The following is a 20,728-nucleotide window of genomic DNA, read 5'->3' as shown; positions in this document are numbered from 1 at the left end:
TTGGTAATTCTACGCATTTCTAAAACACGCCTCCATCCCTTCCTTCACGGCTTCAGACGCCATAACAAATATCATTTCAATGTCCCTCTTTTATTGCATCTCTGAACACCTCCATCCCTTTCCAACCCTCTCCCTCTGTAACAGCCTGTCAGTGGATAGACAAGTGTGCAGCAGTGTGCAGATGTTGAGTTTCCCAAAATAGAAACACCTTTGGTGACCAAAGACGACACACTTCAGAGACACTATGAAGACGTGCGAAACATGACATGGTGACGGCGCGGTTACCGACGCCTTGAGGACAGAGAAAAAGTCAAAAAAGATCATTTACAGTGAATGCACTTGCGTTCTGAGCCGTACAGAGATGATGCGGCGACTTAAATGGAGGCGAGCGCAGACAGAGGATGGGCGGATTACGACGGATGGAGGGAGGAGACGAGCGGCAGATTAAAGAGGCAGAAGTAAACAGAGACGTTTTACCTGCGAGGCGAGGAGCAACTCGTCCACAGTAACTACTGCTGCTGCTGCTGCTGCACTGCCTCAGCTACTGCGACACTTTGTTTTGCTTTCACACACACACTCGCTCGCTCGCTCGCTCGCTCGCTCACACACACCCCCTCACACATGCGCTCTCCGTCTCTGTCAGTTTTAATCCCCCCCACCCCCACCCCCTCCTCCCCAGCCTTCCCTTGCCGTCTCTCCACTGCTTTCTCTGTTGATCCCTCCTCCCTCCCTCCCTCCCTCCCTCCATCATTTGTTGTCTGTTATACATCCTTCTCTTAGCTCAGGCTTTCCCCGCTCTGCCTCAGCATCTCACTGTGTCTGTAGAACTGATTTTTGGCAGCGAAGAAGCTGCGGCAAGCGAACTGGTCTTGAATTATTTCTCTCCCCGTTCCTCCCTCACCCCTCACATGCTCATCTCAGCTCCCTCACGTGTTTCCTTACACAGCCTCATCCACTTGCTCCGGGTGTTCATTTTGTTTAGAGGCGCTACTTCTTCTTCCCTTTAAATAAATGACAACGCGCACACACACTGCTCTCAAGCACAACACCACAAATGTAATGCGTTACCTGGGGATGCCGGCGAGGTAGGCGATCAGTCTCCTCAGGTCGTCCGTTCGTATTCTGTCATGGTTGCTGCGTGATGGAAACGTTAACACCGGACCACCGCGTCTGTCTCTGCCACCTGAGGGGATGCACACACACACATACACACAGTCAGATTAGAGTAAGAGCATGGCAGCAGCTAGAATTCCCCCCTCGTGGTCATGTGCCTCCACCAACGAGTAACGTTGCAGTTTACATCCATGTCTTTTAAGTGTGTTGTTTGATTATATCGACACGTGTGATTCCAGTGAATTCCTGGTGTGAAACGTGCTGTTTTCACCTGTGGCCAAAAAGGTGCTCTCCAAGTTCACAGCAACCTTGACCTTTGACCTTTCCCCACAAAAATCTAATCAGCTCATCCTTGAGTCCAAGTGACTGTTTTTGAAGAAATTCCCTCAAGGCAACCCCCCAAAACAGGCATGTTTATACCCATTTTGGAGGGTTACATTTGTCACTAAATCATCAAAAATCTGACTGGGAGTATAATATGAATCCAGTAAAGGAGTGACAGGATTCGATGAATTAAATTGAACGCCCTTGGCAAGAGATTCACAAGTGATTTGAATCTCTAGGCTACAAACTCACTAGCAGTTCTGTGAGGCTGTACTCAGGCACAGCAGTGCTTTGAGATAAAAAATGCTAATGGTAGCATGCTCACAGAAACCATGCTAACATGTTGATGTTTAGCAGGCATAATGTTCTCCATCGCCATCTTATTTTAGTTTTGCTAATAAGCACTAAACACAAAGCACAGCTCAGGCAGATGATAATGGCATTCGTTTTGCAGGTATCTGACCTTATGGTGACATTAGGTGAAAATTCAGAGGATCACCAAAGTGATTCAAATTTATGCTGGGTGCAGGGGCACGGGTGCCTGCACTAAACTCATGGTAATCAATCTAAAAAACTGTCGAAACACTCAAAACCACAAATGTTACAGTCATGGTGGCCCTTGAGGAAAGGTCAGGAGGCCTCTGAAGCCATTAGGCCGCGTCGCCCGGGGACCCCGAATGTTTAACCTGTCAGTTTCGCTAGATGAAAGGCCAGAAGCTCGCGGAGGACATCGTGATTCATCCGTTAGGGATCACGAGTGCTTGCGCCAAATGTCATGGTAATCCATCTGATAGTTTGAGATATTGAGTCTACACTGAAGGAAAAACCCGACAATGCCATTCCTAAAGCGGTGCTAGCATCCCCCTATTCCAAACACATGCAAGCTAAATGTGTGGTTTCTCTATTTTCTGCGTATCCCAACACACTGCATATTTTGCATATCTGACATTTCGTGTGTTTACAGTATTTCTGCCTTCAACAGTCTTCTAGCCTGAATCCAACGTTCTGTATTTTGCAATATTATCTTGTCATTTTAATGACTAAATTACAAATGTCTACAATAACAATAACATTGCGGGTCTAGTTCCTGACCAGTTTTCTGCTCCCGTCACGTGAGGACTTGTAAACACAGGCCGACTGAGCTCGGCCCACAAATTAGTGAGTTGAGGTCGGCTGCTGTGCGCCTGTAGGCTCGACCTGGCTGCTCAGAGGAGAAAATCAAACGCTCACGTGGCAAACAGGCAAACATGAGTGAGCGCGAACATGGCCGATTTATTAAGGGGCCAGATTCGGGATAATAGGCTTAGCTCATTTACCCTCCTTTTCACCAGCGCTCCCTCCTCTACATCCCTCCCTCCTTCATTTCAAAGCCAATTACTCCGCAAGCGACTACTATGGGATGCGGTAGCTGAGAGTAAGTCATCTCCATGGCGACGGTGTCCCATCTCTCCCTCTCTCAAATTCATTGTGTTTCGTCTGAGTCATCGTCCTCGTCATTGTGTTTCTGCCTGTGACCTTCGCCGCGCGCAAGGAGGCCAATGAGAAGTGCACACACGACATGCTCACACACAGGCGCACACACACTTCCACACGTCACTTTTTTATTCCATTTGATACCACTGAGATCTACTGTGTGAGTGTTTTTCCACTGGCATCTGCATGCACATGTGATGATAATGCGTACAGTCTCTCGCGCACACGCACAAGTTGAATAATGTTTTTGTGTGTTGTACAAATAATCCTGCTGGATGTTCTTGGCAATCCTTATCTCCAGTTCGGCCTCCTGTGAGTTTTCCCTGGCACGACTCGAGCGCGAGAGAGAGAAAGACTGTCTGTCTGTCTGTCTGTCTGTCTGCCTGCCTGTCAGTATGTGTGTGTCAGACATGGCTGAGGTTCCTTAAGAGGGGGCAGAGACACAGACTCTATTCTGTAGTCCTGCTGATACTGAAGAAGGGTCAAGGGTTAAGTGTCTGGGCCTCAGACTGACCCCGTAAGTTTTTACAAGCACAGTGCACAGCTCATTATTTCGTCCTGACTGTGTGTGTGTGAGTGTGTGAAAATGCAAACTAAGGGCTCTACTTTGTGTTTCATTAGCCTTGTCTACCATAATCAGACAGTCGAGGCTGACTTCTGAGAGTAGACACACACATGCGCACACACACACACACACACACACACACATGCAGAGACACACACGCACACACAATCTTACCTGACAAAAAGGCAACTTTTTCTTTGAGGATGGGAAGTACCTCCATTGCTCTCATCTCTTCATTTCTCCTGAAACCTGGATAGAGACAGAGGGAAGACAATAAGGTTTGAATGGAAGAATAAAAAAAAGCACACCTCTCCTCTCTGCTCTTTCTCTGTCCATCAGCCGGGACTTTTTGTTTCTTCGGGGCATATTATTTGGGACCGAGCAGGCTTTGTCCACTTGTAATCTGGAGATCGGCGGCTTTTAAACACCGAGGATTGGGTCCTTTTTCAGATCGCTTGCATCATGAAGAAAAAGTAAGATTCACTTACAACCCCATAACACACACACACACACACACACACACACACACACACACACACACCGAGACAAAGCACAGAGGCTGTGGTCAGACACACAGTAGTGGTGAGACAAAGTGAGGCCAAAGAGAGGGGAAGTTCAGGAGAGACAAAGAGCTGTTGTAACTCTTGCAGTAACAGAGGTGAAACAGGGTAACATTACACTAAACACCATCGGCCACTTCGGTTCCCATCAACTACACTTAAATCACAGCACTGTTAAACAGAAGTAGCTGACAAATTCTTACATCCACCAGTAAAGTTTCAATGGAGGACAAAAAAGCTAAATGATGCTAACATTCTCACAATGACAACATGCTGATGTTAAGCAGGTGTAACAATGTTAGCATGCTAATTAGCACAAAGTACAGCTGAGGCTGAAGGGAATGTCGCTAGTTTTGAAGGTATTTGCTCTTAAACAACTGAAACTTGTGATGATTGCACAAGCTGCAGAAGCAGAGGATCAAGTCATTCAAAATGATCGTGCAGGGACCACGACTCTGATCCATCCAGTAGTTGATGAGACATTTCACAGAAAACCACAAATGTCAACATCATCATCAGCATGAGAGGTCAGGAGATCACCAAAATCAGGATTCATCCTCTGGGGACCATGAATGTTTGTGAAAAGCTTCACTGCAATCCATCCAGTGGTTATTGTTCTATGAGGGTCGAGAACCAAAGTGGTGCACCGACCAACTTAACAACAGACCCACATCGCCATGGCTAAAAGCTATTACCCCCAATTCCCCTACTTAACAATTTTCATAAACCTCATAAATCCTGGGTATCGCATGTATGCATGCATGTCGTCAAATTAAAATTCAGACATCTCAGCTTTCAAAATTTCCCTCCACTTTCTGCTCAAACCGCAGTCAGAAGATTTTCTAAATGGCACCATCAGAGCAGGCCAACAAGCTGTCAGCTGAGAAAAATGAATATAAATATAGTTACTGTACTCACTTCAACACCGTTTGCCTTCCCTTCCACTACTAATACCTGACATTTTCCTATAAATAAATATCTGCTAGTATTTGCCGGTATTCAGTGATGAATCACACAATAGTGGCTGAACCTTCAGTTGCTTCATAAAAGCTTCGATGTTTTCTCAACAGGGGCTCTCTGACAACTGTGGCTCTTTCTTGGGAAAGATCCTCTGGCACTTCACACGAGGACTGATGTGTTTTACATACTGGTTTGTCTGGAATAAATGCAAGGAGTACTACATGGTTAGCATGAGAGTTAGCGAAGAAAAAAAAAAAAAAGCCCACAGCAATAATCCAAACTATAAATTGACACTATAAATGTCAAACTGGATCTCGTGGGTGTGATCCCTGAATGGCTGTCAAGAGATCCAATCAGTGAAAACCTGTTTCAACGACTCATATATATAAACACACATTTCCCCCCGAGTGATTGAACACACACCTCCACTTAAAAACACACACACACACGGACAGAATGGACCCAGATTTTGTCCTTCAGACTGAGCAGAGGTGTGCTTTGTGTGACTGATGACCCAGACAAGTCACATTAGCCGTCCCTTTACTCTCTCCTTCTGTCCGTCTTTGCCATCAGGAAGTGACACTTTTAGCACATTTAACAGAAATTACAATGAAATGACCTTCTCTCTGAGGACAATATATGTCACAAACACACACAACATCTCCAGAAACAGGAAAACAGCTTAGAAATCTGGAGTGTCTGTCTAGCGTGGTGGTGAACTAGTAAGACACACACACACATGCTGTTACCATGTATTACATAATGAGTACAATGTAAATATCGGCCTTCTACTACTGTTATGATGCAAGCACGCACACAAACGCACAGACACACACACCTCTCCCTGGCACTTGTAGTGAATTGTACTCCAGTCTCCGCTCTCAGCATGCTGTCGTATTCATGGCTGTATGCTAATGAGATGTTAATTCTTTTCCACCACCGGAGGAGATGGATGAGAATCAGGACTTGTCTGTATTTTTTAACACTTCTTTCCTCCTCTCATTTGTCTCCCGACTTCCCTCAGGGTGCCGCAAAAAAAAAAAACAAATTAGCGTGATCGACTACATTTCCCACAGCGCTCCTGTAGAGACTGAGCTTGTAGTTCTTTCTAGATGACACATGAGAGGAGGTGGACGCAGACAGAGAGGCCTCGCTCGGCCTCTGTTTTAAGGACCAAGATGCAGCTAATAATTGGGATCATTACTGACGAGTCATTTCGATTTTTTTTTTTTTTTTTTTTTTTGCTTAATCATTTGACAAAAAATAGCAGAAAATGCACATCTCGTGTTCTCAAAGCGCAATCATATCCACAACAATACAAGGTCCAAAGCTCAATTTATAGTAATATAACATTGAATGATTAAACGATGAGCAATTTGACTTCACTGATTGACTAATCAATGAATTGAAACAAACGCCTGCAGATTGTGGGATTCCTGCACTGCGACATCCCTGATATAGAAGTTTTGCTGTTGCATCATAAGTGCTGAAGCATCTACGGCTAAAAGTGTGTGCTTTTCGGACAAATGCATTATGTGATAAAAAAATGAATATCTCTTTGGCTCGTTGGTCCGACTAAAGAAATTATCTGCAGACATCACCTGAGATTTCAGGAAATTGTGATGGGTGTTATTTGTTTGGATAAGTCAGCATCTTTTCACCGTGGAGTGATTCATCCTCTAAAGCAAAGAGAATCTCTGCTGTTTTCCACAAACTTGCTCTCTGATTGGCCGGCTGCAGTGCCATCAAGCAGCAGGATAATCAAAGGTCAATGTAAAACCTAATGTTGACAAGATGACAAGCAGAAAACCACTCTGTGTGTGTGTGTGTGCGTGTGTGTGTGTGTATGTGTGTGTGTGTGCGTGCGTGCGTGTGTGAGAGAGAGAGGGAGAGAGGGGGGGAGGGAGAACACACTGAGTGCTTTGTAGCTGTGTGTGAATTCACTACTGTACAGTCAAAATTTGATGGTTACTGCATTAAGATCTGCCCAAACATACTGTAAGCCTCCTCTGTTTTTACACCGACACACATGCACACACACTTTTAACGCACAAAACCTTTGCCTCTTTCCAAACACGCTCCTTTTCATCCTCCTCTCCTCTGAGAGGAATCACTCTGTATGTCAAACTCAACACGGCTTCATACAGTGGCAGATATCGTCAATCTATTCTGGGAATTCCTTTAAGCTCCTGCATCACCTTCTGCTTCAGTTAGCCATTTTCTACATTTTCACAATATCTCTGAACGAGCTCCAGAAAAGTGCTGGGAAGATGCTGCATCGGGGAAAACGCACTCCTGATTTTTGATGCAACTGTTCATGAAGTATTTTTTACCTCTGTTTTCCGACCAGATCATCATTTTTTTTCACACTTTCAAGAACATAAGTCTAAGAACCCCCCCCTTTTTATTGTGCCCGCACTGCAAAACCTGGTTCTTAGAAGTTCTTAGAATGGTGTTTCACTTCATAGTAGGATACAGGTGTACGTTGATTGGTCGAGCCACTGCAGAAGCAGCATTTTTAAAGCCTGTGTAAAACATTAGCCGCACAAATAACAGCTTGTAACATTTGCCTTGAAGAAATTTAACAAAAGGTAGGACGGACTAACAGTAGGATTCAACCTTTATTCTCGCCTTTGTTGTATGTTGTGCAGAAGTGATGTTGCTGTACCAGCTGCCAGTCAGCTTACGTCACTTCAGCATCTCTGTAGGCAGTGCGATGCAAACAGAAGAAAAGCCCTTGAAGGTCTGTAGTTCTTGGGGGAGTGTCCCAGTGGGCAGTTCCTCTCAGGGAGAAAACCCCAAAATGCCTAAATGTACATTATATTGACACATCATATGTGATTGACTTGATGCATAAGCGCTTCTCTACACAAGATCACTTGCTAGAGCGATCACTTGATGATTTTCTGCTTCTACATGGCGCTGTAGCAGAAAAGATCTGAATATGATGACATATTTTCTATGAATAGCCCGACAAAGAAAGTGTTCAGTCCAACCTCGGGTGGAGGTTTCAACTGTGCTGAAGTATTTCTGGCCTGGATTTTCTCATCTATCAAGCACAAAAGGTAAGTTGAACCATACAGACACAGCACTTCCCTGTGCTCTGCAACTGGAGAAAGTGGCACAACAGCTAAATATAGAGTGGCCAGGTCACACACACAGTGGAGAGGGAGGGCAAAAAAAAACCCAAAGAAGCAGACAAAAGAGAAACTATGCAAATGGGTGAGATAATGAGACAAGTCATCCTGACGTACCATGGCTGAGAGAGAGGGGGGGAGGGCATGAAGGGGACAGTGAGGGAGGGAGAGTGAGCGAGAGTGAGGAGGAGGAAGGCAGAGGGGAAGTGTGTGACAAATGACAGGTGGACAGACAAACAGAAGGACGGAGGAAAAGACGGTAATAACAGACCAACCAATCGCTCGCTGCCAAACACACACTCATTTCCATCCTGTCTCTTTCCCTTTATTTGCTGTTCTTCCTTCTTCTTTATTCTCAGCTTCAAAGCAATATGAAGGATGAAAGAAAGTAAAGTTAGCTTCACTTCCCACGCAGGTGACTGCGGGATGGGCAGGGAAAAGGGACAGGAGGGCGATGACCTCACGGTGTACCTGTCAGCTGGATGAGGGCGGAGCCTGTCTGGGCGTACCGCCACTTGTGATTGGTGGCCCAGCAAGTCATGCTTGATAATTCTTCCACAAACAGTAACAAAATCCATAAATCACTGCGGATTTGGCTTTGTCTGCTGACGGGGAAACGAAGTCTGCTGCTACCATCAACTAATGATAGACTGACGGGCTGATGTGCTGAAGGGATCCCAATCTACTGCGGGCACAGTCGGAGCAGCTGAGGCTAATCCTGGGATTCCTGAGGGGAGATGTTCCAATCCAGCAGACAACCAAAACCGCCCATTTCGGTGTCATCTCCGCGTCAACACGGAAAAGCTGGTGCAAACATTTCCAAGCAGAAACACGGCGATCGGTGCGAGCCGCTTCAGTCTGGATGCACGGCGGTGGCGTGCACCTCGTGCGGCATTAGGTGAGACGCTAATCTGCCTGTCTTTTGGGAAGGCAGGTTCCTGAAGGTAATCCTCAATGTGTAGGAGGGGCAATAATTATAATATGCCTGCACTGCATTTAGGCACCTTGACAAGCTGCTTAGCATCAGGAGGGAGACTTGATTGATGGGGGAAACCCTTACAGTGCAGGGGAGAGTGAGATAGAACATCACACACACATCACAGTCTCACATTCCCTGCTGTCGCTCCAGTGGAGCCACTCAGGGACCAACAGCATCAGACTGTGGCTGTCCTTGGCAGCTTACACGTATGTATGCATCCACGTCTATCAATGTTTAGCAATGAGCCCAAGAATACATCATAAATGTTATGAAGTGCGCGTGAATATGTGATTACACCTGAGCTATAAACCTGCTCAAGTGCTGAGGCCTGAGGACAATGATTTGTAATAAAATACTTCTATTAATTCTTATTTAGCTTAGTTTCTTTCCTTGCTGAGGAGGTCATCATTTGATTAATTAATAAGTTGATAAGCTCCTACTGTTATCAATGGCACTGGGTAGATCTACAACAGAGACTAAAAAGTCAAAATTAGCCAAGAAGGCTCATGCCCACCCGAAAAAACAGCACAATTTAATCAGTATTATGAAGTCGCTGAGCACGCTGAATGAAAAGTAAACGACACGGAGTCAGTGTTTACTCTCACCAGTGATGAAGTTCAGCGACAAACTGTGGGCAACACCAGAATACATTATTTCATACGATTCCTCATGTTATTTAGAATAAATGAGCCATTAGCCAGAGCCGGTGAGGATTTTTACCTTGTAGACGCTCTCTAAATTCAGGAATTCTACGTCCATTGTCAAGCCCTCAAAAAGCTGAGGTGAACACTTATTTTCCGGGAAGCTCATCTATCCCATACGACAAAAATGTCCCATTCATGACATCATCCTTTTCCTAATCCGAAAGTCAGTCCCAGTACTTCCTGGATCCTGGTCCTGTGTGAAGTGGGTACTGGTGAAACACAGTGACCACTGATACGGCTACACCCCTCAGCGAGAAAGGGCAAGGGATGAGAGGGAAATGCCAGATACGTCCATCATCCACGCCTGTATGGAAACTACCACAACACGGTCAGCTCATCATTCCAGGGCAGGACTGTTACTGGCTCGTGTGTGTGTCTCAATGTGTCAACACTCAGTACACACCTCAGAGGCTTGAGACCTGTAGGGGCTTCTGGGAGGTCAAGTGGGAATTAGGCTGGCTGATGCAACAAAGCAGTTTACTTGACAACACTACTACAAGAACGCCTCAGAAGGACTGTGACAAATAGCTCAGGGAGGGGTCAAAGTCTGTGTGTTTATAGAAAAAAATAGAGAGAATGCAACAGCTGCCTGGACCGGGACAGATGGGACGGGTGGTACGGTCAGTCAGCGGAGGGAGGGGAGAAGTTGCATACATACCACAAAAAGATTTGGAAGATCTGATTAAAGAGCAGTTACATACAGGCGTAATCTCATAATGGCTCCCCGGCAGCTGTCTTGGGTGCATCATTTGGAAACCAGCTGTTATGGGTCAAGAGAAACCAGAACCGTGCACATGTGTGTGCATCCCTGCATAACTGTGGACTTCCCACATTCACGGCGTGCCAGGAATTCCTCGCTGAGGGATGTGTGGGAATGGCAGGAATTCCTTGAGGCTGAGGGAGTGGACAGGAATAGGGCGTCCGTGACCTGGACCCCTGACCTACATCCTGATCAGACGCTCCGAAATCCCGGGGTAGAAAAAAAAATTGATACCGAGCAGACAGCATGCTGATTTCATTCATGAAGGTTTCACTGTGGGAAAGTCTGACTATTTGATTTGACTCAAGTATACTGAACATTTTATTTTTCCCGGGTCAGTGCAACAATGACAGCTCTGCAAGGGACAGCATGGCCACCCTGATAAGGAAAACTCTACAATCATACTGTTATTTCATCTAACACAACTGTGTTAAGCTGCATATCTTGTCACTTGTAATGTCACAAGAGAAAAAGTTTTTAGGATGAGAACTTACTCCTGTACCGGCCAAATGTTACGCTGTCTTGGATTATGACTTTGGCTTCCCCAAATCCAATACAACAGGACAGACCGGCTAATAATAATGTAATATGAAAAGCTCCTTGGATGCTGAATTTCTACCGTAAAGAAAAACTAGTTGGCTTGACCAGCTGACATTTGCAGATTCCGAGGCGAGGGGTATTCAGCCGGTTGCAATTTGCAACCTCGCCACTGGATGCCCCCAAATTCAGCACACTGGCCCTTTAAATGCTGAGAATCTGTCTTGATACAGCTCCACGCACACTGCTCTCACATGCAGAGAAATCAAAAGCTTGTCAGCTGCCTTGACTCTCGCTAAGCCGTGATTAGACAATCGCTGGCCAGGGTTTAGCGAACGGTCAATTATTGCTAACCTCTTTTACTGGACACAGAGAAATGTGGTACTACTGTCTGCAAACGTGTCTAGAAGTCGGTGCTGGGTCATGAGAGTGTCATTTTACAGTCATGACAGACTTTTCAGACACCCGATCCCATTTAAGAGAAATTAGCTGAAGGTGACAGATAAATGTGTGTATGTGACTGATGCAGGTGTCACGTTTCCTGTGGGAAACAGCAGCTGACACACAGAGAACGTGAAGAAGAAAGAGACATTTCCTTCATTAGGTTTCAGCCTTCGTCTTACTCTCTTGTCAGTATTCTACTCTGCTTCAGTGTGACTCTTCTTCCATCGTCTTTCTCTAATGTCATGAGCCCTCTGTCTTCCTCTTCCCATCTTTAGCTCCATTACAACTGTTTTTATGTATTGTGCTTTGTGTTTTTATCCACAGCCAGCAACAGCGTCTTATTCATCTCCTCCTGTCTGAACTGCCCTTAGCCTACTTTACTTGTAACTAGCAGCTGTCGACCTGAATCTCGGTCCTAGTAGACCCACGTTGATGATTGGCTGCTGCCCTGGAGGGTGTTGCCCTATTGGTCAGTGATGAAAAAAGAGGGGCTCATCTGATTGGCTGTTGGGATCAGATACTGGCTATGCCACTGTACATACAAACAAGTGGGTAACTAATTAAGAAGAAGGAGCATGGAGTTACAGCATATTGTTTAACCTGGTGATTGTGCCCATATTTTTAGATGTGTTAAGTAATGCAAATATTTCACATAGGGGTAAGAAAGCCTGCACTGCATTATGGGACACTCTCTGCTAGCAGCTCTTTGAAGGTACAGACCGGATCCATTGACGGATGCCAAGTCGACGGATCGTATTCATTTTCAATGGAGAGCAGGAGATCCCGCCATGTGGTGCATGATGGATACGGCACGGCAAGCTGACGATAATTACAACCTGACCTCTACTTCATGCAAATGAGTCTGTCCAGCATGGTGGGCTCATGAAAATCTGATCACACGGTCAAACGAGGCAGCGCTGATAAAACATGAATCAAGATTTTATTACTGCATTGCCTTTTTCTCGCCTAAAACGTCTTCAAAAACATACTTCAGTCTACTATTTAGCTCTAATATGAGAAAGTTGTCCTGAGTGTTTAGATGCATCTTTGCCGGATTCTGCGTGTTTGCGCCAGAAGGCAGAGGGAGGCAGGTTTCACTACATTGTTTTTACAGGCTGATATCCCTGAACTTGTTGAGTAAAATCCTCCTCGACACCACTTGAACGATTCCTCTGGCCAACTGTCTGATCTGATCCAAGATCGACAGTGTGAACTAAAAGGTGCAATTTTTAAAAGAGATATTTCTGTTTCACTTATTTCATGCTGCATTGAAAATCTGGCCCTGTCGATGAAAACGGGGTATCATTATCTCGAGACGCCAAGATGACAGTGTAAGCGATTAAGCAGTCCAGCCCGGGTGTTTGTTTCCAGTCCATTCCACTCAGACTCGCCATGTCCTGCCCTATTTTCCTCTTTTTGTCCCCAGTCTGAATTTTGGCCTGGGAGGGAGAGCAAGAGAGAGAGAGAGAGAGCACACCATCTTTCCTTCACCTCCGCCTCTCTCGTTCCCTCCATCCGTCCAGACCTCTAATAGCAGGGTAGGCTAACCGAGCGAGAAGCAGGCCAGGGTTACCCCAGCGACCCAAACACAGCAGGGGAGGATGGGGGAGGGAGGAGGAGGAATGGAGGGAGGGAGAAAGGGAAGAGAAAGAGGAAAGAGAGAGAGAAAAGATGGCTTGTTATTGGTGCCAAGAGTTCATTCGTCTGGGTCTTTTAATGCCACTTGATCTCATTCTGACAAACTGTGTTGGCAGCACTGGGCTTTATATATATATGAATCTGATACCACTGTGATAGAGGGAGGAAAACAACCACCACCTTCAGTGCTGTAAACACTTGCGCACTTCCCTCCTGTTACCAGTTGAGATTCAGTGCAACACGCAGCGAACAGTTTGACACTGTCGTCTTGTCGTCAGCAGCTGATTCCGGCTGCAGCTTGGCCTACTGCAAACTATTTTTCTGCTTCAGCGACTCCAATCTGCACAAATACGCCATCTGGAGGCAACTGTTGAATGAACTTTCAGCTTGCGGAATGCAGTTATTGACTGATGATTTATCAAAACTTCCATTCAATAGTATTGGAGTAATTCTACACTCTGACCAAAGCACAAAGGAGACAGAGAGAGACAGTGATGGAAAAGCCCACAACACTCCCTCCTTGCAAAGTACACTTAAGTACATCTGTCAAGATCCAAAGGCATTAACATTATTACATAACAGCACTGCCTCCCCCTTGCCTTGCAGCCCACTCTTCAGCCGCCCAGTCACACCAGTGGCTGAGGAGGCCAGGCCAGCAGATGGACAGGCCTAATCTCCCAGCGCTCCCTCTAAACCAGGAGGTGATAACTGGCGAGCACCAGGAAGCTTAAGGAAAACACTGCCCTGACAGCGTGTTGCAGACAGGCCGAACAGTAGCAATGAAGACAAGTATTGTCTTGATATTATTAGATTCACATTGTTTTTTTTCTGCAGGTGCAAGAGCTGTCTCCATCAGGGCCCCTGGGCATCAGAGCATCCTACCAAAACGCTGTCTTCCTTCATATGTAGGCTCAGATAACGCGGATAGTCTTGGTATAAAGCTACTGAAGGTCAATCATTTGTGTGTCCTTTTCAGACTACAACATCTCGCCCATAAAACCTTAAAACCTTCCCAATGAAGCACGGGGGAGTGCATGCTGCACTCAAGTATGACTGAAAGGACAGGCCATTTTGATGAGGGAGGGGCAAATTAAGCGAATATATCATGATGGAGGGGAAGGCAGGAGCGACTGGAAATATCAAACGTAAAAGCAAACGATAATGGACAGGCGGCTTGAAGAAACGGGGAAAATGAAAGCTACATCTCAGCTCATCGTGGAGAGCCTGCTGTCGCTACAGAGACGGGAGCTAGACACCGGTAGCCAATCACAGGCGCGGTGGGCAACATTGTATGCGATGGCGGGGGGAGACTGAAGAGGTGGAGGGGTGGAGGGAAGGGGGGTTGGGAACAGTGACAATGTCCTGTCTTTGTCACTGGGGACACTGAAATATTAATATTGTGTGTGTGTGTGTGTGTGTGTGTGTGTGTGTGTGTGTGTGTGTGCCAGTTTTATTTCCGCTATAATAAAAAACACACTTCTCTTCCACTGTCACAACACACACTAACAAGACCAGACAGGCAGGGACGTGAAAACAGCTGTAACAGTTTGAATCAGTGTGTTTGGGTTTGTTTCTGTGTGTTTTACCTGCTATCTGACTCGATACATCTCCTTTTGGCTCTTTCGGGAGGGATCCATCTGTAGGCAAAACACACACACACACACACGCACACAAAACAATTATATTAACAACGTAGAAACAGTTGGTTTTTTTTGTTTTTTTGTTTTTTTTTTGGCTAAATGTCATCAGTCAAAATGGGAACATCGTGTAAAATACCGAACACAAATCCCCTGCTGCTGCTGACACGCTGGACAAATCACATCAAAAGTCAACCTTCAAAAACGATGTCATGAAACTGCAATGACAACAGCCAGCTAGGAGAAAACGTGTCTTCATTTTCAAAAAATGTGAGCACAGATGAAGCTGCCACTCGTCTCATTGAATCCTTTGTTTTTAATTATCACACGTGGTACCACCAGTCCAATCATTTCCCATTCTTAACCAGCACGTTCTGCGTAAACTGGACCAGCGCAGGCAGGAGTCATCTTCTCATCACCCTATACCTCATGACCGAGGCCGACTGGTTTCTCGGCAAACACAACAATCGGCCCATTGATCCAGCCTATAGCCTGTGTGTGTGTGACAGAGGCTGCTGCTGCGACTCAGGGGAAGATACAGTCAGTGTCATGTGCTAGCAACATGTACACAGGCTGGACGCTCTGCTGGCTGACTCAGTGACACATGCTCCCTCTGTTCTGACTCAGGCTTACGCCTTCCTGTTTAACCTTACAGATGCCTACATTAGGGAAGAGAGAGGGTCGTACTAAATACTAACATTTGTATTATCAACACTAGGATATAGTATACAGTACATGCAGTATGTGACATAGGATGCTTGCCTGTTGCAGTGTTCTCTATATACAAAGTAGACTTCCATAAGTGCACTGAGGCAAGAGAAACATGTAAACACACACTGTAAAGGAGCTAAAAGTACCATTTCATACTAATACAGAGGCTCAGCCATGACACATTTCCTGCACTTAACTGTCATCCTCTCCTACATGCGTGCTAATCAATACTGTTGATTTATTGAATCCATACTGTTAGTACAGTGCCACCATTACTGCAGAAGCAGGATGTTTTGGCGGCAATAGTTGGAAGTTGCAATGAAGCAACTGCCTGAGTCACACCTAAAAGAGTCAAGATTGAGTTAAAGCAACAGTAAAACCTGCTCTTCAGTTTTCTGTTGACTCAAACAATAACCCTCTCGCTCACATGCTCGCACTTGAAAGCACGCAGGACAGTAATCCAGCTTATCATTAACTTGTTCATGTCATATTAGATTGATAGATGGGAAAGTTTCCGGAAAACAGCCCTGTGTTAAAACAACAAACCGGGCCGCACTGGTCGGGACTGTTGTTCAAGGCACAGGTGGGACAATTAAAATATGATCCAGGAAGTCCAGCTGCGGTAACAGATTAATGCATTAAGAGGCTTATTAGATGCCAAGACGCCGCACAATGGTTTATGATACTCAAGGACAGGATTTTACAGCTCTGGAAAGTCATCACGGTGGCAACTCCTTTATGTTTCATCATACCGATAGCGAGGCTCACAGCAGAAATGCAGCTTTCACATTTACAAAGTAGGTGAATGACGTGCTGATGTGTCAACTTTATTGTCGATTACGCCATACGTGCAGGACATGCAGAGGGATTGGAACAATGTCTCCCACAGTCCCACAGTGTGTGCAAAACCACATGCTACATACATAAGTTTGAAAATTTTAATTACACTGACATAAATGAGGTAGTGGGGCTGATAACTATGAGGTGCAGGTTCAAGACGCATTGCTAGGAACAAATGGGCTTTCTAATGGGTCCTTGAGCAAGAAACTTAACTCCCTCTGGCTTCTTAGATACAGACCCTGACCTCTGCCCTTCAAAGGCAAGAGAAAAGACTTTCCCTGCAATGACCATTATCCCTGTCTCACCTTTTGCCGTTTCCATTTCTGACTTAATTCGGTCTTTATGCTACAGCACTTTCACATATGACAACTGGTTTCCTTCTGTCGTGGCTGCTAGTGTAAACTATCCTCACAGAAAGCTGTGATTTAGCAATATTTTACTGGTGGCATTTTCCATTGATGCCCATAAAGCAGCACAGTACAAATAAAACTACACATGAGCAAACTTGCTGGCAACAACTGCCAGTGCCACAGGGGTCCGTGTTCATGAGGAAAAGCACACGCACACAAGAACACGGCATGGGAAGAGAAGCGCGAAGATCTCAAGGGAATTTTGTCTAAAGCCGTGTACCTGGGAGAACTTAACAGAGAATGAATGGGATGCAGGAGAAAAGAAGGGAAAAAGGGACGGCAAGAGAAAGACCAAACACCCACATACCTCACATATTTGCAATGCCAAAGATATCCACTTAAGACGCAGTGTACAACAATGTAATACCAGACTACAGTAGTGGTTGCCCACATCTTATCGCAATCTAAACAATAAAAGTTGTAGCCGTGCCAGAAGTCAAACATGCATGGACAAAAAAGCTGATAAAACACAATGTCTGTGTGCAGGAAGAGACACACACATGAACTCATGAGCGGAGGCTTTTTCTCCGAGATGTGGCCGTGTTGGAGCAGTGGGACGCGCGAGCACAGACGTTGAGGAAATGACAAAGCAAAAAAAAAAAAAAAAAAAACTTCTCCAGGCTCAATCCCATAAAACATCCAAACACCCATCTCTCTGACATAAGCAAACACTAAGGCACAGTGAACTCACCTGGACCTCAGCTCAGAGGAACACAGCCTACACTGTATCCTTAACTGAGCGTCCTTCCACAGGCAGCTCTCTCTTGTCCCAAAACACACTGTTTCTGTCTCCGAGCCCACATTAACACAAGACCACCCTTTCTGTGGGCCCCTGCCTTTCCCTTCTCGGCAAGCACACTCATCATTTGACTCATACACAAAAAGGAAAGACCCCCTTTCATTTGAAAATACCGATTGTCTAGCTCACACTAGACTAGAATGAGGTGTGAGGCACAAAAACAATGAGTAATACCCCGCTGTCAAAGCTGTCTTGGAGAGTGTAGCACTACATACTGCTGTAGGGGTTTAGCAAACATTTAAATGTCAAGGGCCATGGACAACACATTTAAAAATACCTCAGGGATCGGCCATCTGAGAGGATTTTTGCTGCTTGGCACAGAGCTGTAGGTGGTTAAAACTTGTGATGTCAACCTGTGAAACTCATGATCCAAACAGTCAAGTGGTAGGTGATACTGAACTTCAACTGAGTTTCGTGTTTTTTTGTGTTTTCGTTTGGAGCAAATACTCATTGCTTCGGTATTCATGCCCTAGCACTTCCCAGAGATAACCTCTTAGTCAAACAAGGTGATCAGTGCTGTGACGTCACCTGCTGCTAGTGCTTCGGCCATAATGGTCATCAGTCTGCCGACAATGCGTTACTGTGGAGCTCGTCTTTGCTTCATGTAGAAGCAAAGTCGCTATCGGATTCCAACCTTTATATTGCATGCATTCATCTTCCTTGTCAAAACCTGGCACCTACATTAACCACAATGCAATTGGAATGCCAGCAGCTCAGCAGATGATTCAGCCGTGTTGTGCTGCTAGCAGCTAATGTAGCTTCAAGCGGTTTGTGAGCGCACTTCTTTCCAACTCGACAACTCCAGATTTTATTTCCCCATTTCCGATAATGTGGTCTTCAGCCCCAGTCAATGCAACCTCAAGTGACATCATTTGAAGAAATGTAAAAGGACTGTGATATATATGCTTTTTACCAAATGTTCGTTCATGTTCATCGATTATTCATTATACCGTGACACCTAATACACGTAAAACACAAAGGAAATATTTCACTTCAACATCAACATCCCAGTGTGCTCAGGCCGATGTGGGATGTAGATTTTAAGGGGGTCTTGGGAAGGAGAGAGAATTTCAAGTTAAACAACTAAAAATGGCGACACTCTGGGAGGTTACTACATTGTCAACACACACTACTATCTTTGTTTATACGCTTAATTGAATCTTGTGGACAGTTAATGTTCAAAAAAACCACACACTGCCAACAATCAAAAGCAATGCAGGCTGGCCTTCGCCCACATGTGAAAACTGATTTATGCACATTTCCTCCTTAAAACCAGCTTCTTGTTTGGTGCGACAGTCACAGTGTTTGCATCTGTGACCCTGAGGGGATCAATTACTGTGAACTACTGAGCCACTTGTTCTTCATTCGAAACAAAGCTGGAACATAACATACATACTTTTACCAGGACATACACGAGACAGCCAGCCGAATCACAACTGTGACTCTGATCGATACATCCACTCTAAATCTACCACCAAAGCTCAGTTTATGATGGGTTGGGGCAGAAGTGTGCCAGTACTCTTCTATCCAACCATGTTGTTATCTGGCTTCACCTTGGATCCCAGGTGCAAAACAGTCTCCATTAGAAACTGTAGCCAAGATAAAAAAAAAAAAAGCATGGCACCGCTTTAAACTGCTCCTCATTTTTCCTGGGGACCTCTGGGGCCCTCTCCAGGACCTCAGCGCCCCATAACTTATGCTTGAAGACACAAAAAGCCACTGACTGTGATGCTTACAGTGAATCAATTTCTCTCAGTGACCGGCCCTTATCGGGAGAGAACCGGGGTGAAAAGCAGTGAGAGGACGAGACAGAGAGAGAAAAGTGAGCGAGATGGGGAGGGCGACAGTGAGATAGCAGTTTTGAATGCACTGGAGACCCAAAGAAAAAGGAGTACAATGGTCTTTCAGGACTTGTCCTAGTTTGGTTCACTCTCTCTCCCTGTCTCCTTCCACTCTCAAAATAGGAGCAGAGACCATTCTGGCAAATCTTTCACACTGATCCTAATCAATTGCAAGCTGATTCAATTCCTTTACTGACCTCTTTCATTACCCAGTTGAAACTCTGTTAACCCAGCTTGGCACATACATTTACACTTCTGCTCTCTTCATTATCTTTCCAAGGTCTAGCTCTCTTCTCTCTCTCTCTCTCTTTCTCTGTATCTTTGAGTTTCACAGCTCCTCTCCTTCCTCTTCCACCTGCTCTGAATAGACTTCCTTATTTCCCTCTAACAGGACAACAAAATCATTCACTCACTCTTGTTGTTTATGCTCTTCTAACAAGAACGCGTGGAGAAAACGGTTATCTGCATGTGATTTCATGGCCGCCTGCAACCTGCACACCCCGCCTCCCTTGCAACCTACCTCCTGTCTTCTCCTCCTTCTCCATCTTCTCTCCATTTTTCTCTTTGCCCCCTCGACTCTTTTCTCTCTCTCGTTCCAGCTTGTTTTAAGGAGGCAGCGGCGGGGCGGCAAATTTTCCCCGAGCTCACACCAATTAGCTATCACGCCGGAGAAATTACCGAACGAGAGCACGGCAGATGAGAGGGAAAAGTGGGACAAGCTCCTTTTTATAAACACACAGAGAGGCGAGAGGTTTGCATGTGAGAGTGTGTGTGTGTGTGTGTGTGTGTGTGTGTGTGTGTGTGTGTGTGTGTGTGCGTGCGTGTTTCAGTTGTTCCTAAGAGGGGATTAAACAAGCCAAAAATCGTTTCATTTACACATCTGACAAAACACCCTAATACTTCAATTCCCTTGTTAATGGAGAACTTTTAACTATATTTGACATTATAATATAATACTTTTAAATAACTCAATAGCCCTCCTTTCACTTCTCATTACCTACTTTGAAGCGGAGTGGAAACACCTTGCTCTGCTTGCCCTGATTCACAAGTGCTCTGATTGACAGCTACTGTATCTTACTACATGAGCGCACTTCTGCTTTGGAGCGGTAACACCGGTAAAACTTTGTTTTAAAACGCAGCGAGCGATCCACCCTCGAACCAACTGCCCCATATGAAGAGCACTGAAAGCGACTGTCGTGATTGGCTCTTATCAGACGCCCTTTGGTCTTATCTCGTCTGCATCTGGGTGGGACCCGTGTCCCTGTTTGTGAGAGTGGTAAAGCACAGGCCTGGTTT

At 45.4% G+C, this 20,728-nt stretch overlaps 1 protein-coding gene across 7 annotated transcripts in view; it reads right to left on the bottom strand.

Annotated features, from left to right (window-relative positions):
• Positions 1-20,728, bottom strand: part of LOC143335367 (triple functional domain protein-like) — a 65,189-nt gene that overhangs the window by 34,081 nt on the left and 10,380 nt on the right. For 5 of the 7 annotated variants that reach the window (XM_076754744.1, XM_076754746.1, XM_076754747.1 and 2 more), the window contains exons 2-4: positions 14,781-14,831; positions 3,650-3,724; positions 1,069-1,183 (exon numbers count right to left, since the gene is read on the bottom strand). In XM_076754744.1, coding sequence (XP_076610859.1) covers positions 1,069-1,183; positions 3,650-3,724; positions 14,781-14,831 — 241 coding nt within the window. Of the gene's footprint in view, positions 1-477; positions 600-1,068; positions 1,184-3,649; positions 3,725-14,780; positions 14,832-19,952; positions 19,993-20,728 lie in introns of those variants that run through there. The other 2 variants (XM_076754749.1, XM_076754750.1) reach the window with 2 other exon arrangements.

Source organism: Chaetodon auriga, chromosome 17, assembly GCF_051107435.1.
Source record: "Chaetodon auriga isolate fChaAug3 chromosome 17, fChaAug3.hap1, whole genome shotgun sequence".
In the NCBI taxonomy this organism is placed as follows: Eukaryota; Metazoa; Chordata; class Actinopteri; order Chaetodontiformes; family Chaetodontidae; genus Chaetodon; species Chaetodon auriga.
Note: the sequence above shows the minus strand (reverse complement) of the source record. Positions and strands in the feature narration are given on the sequence as shown.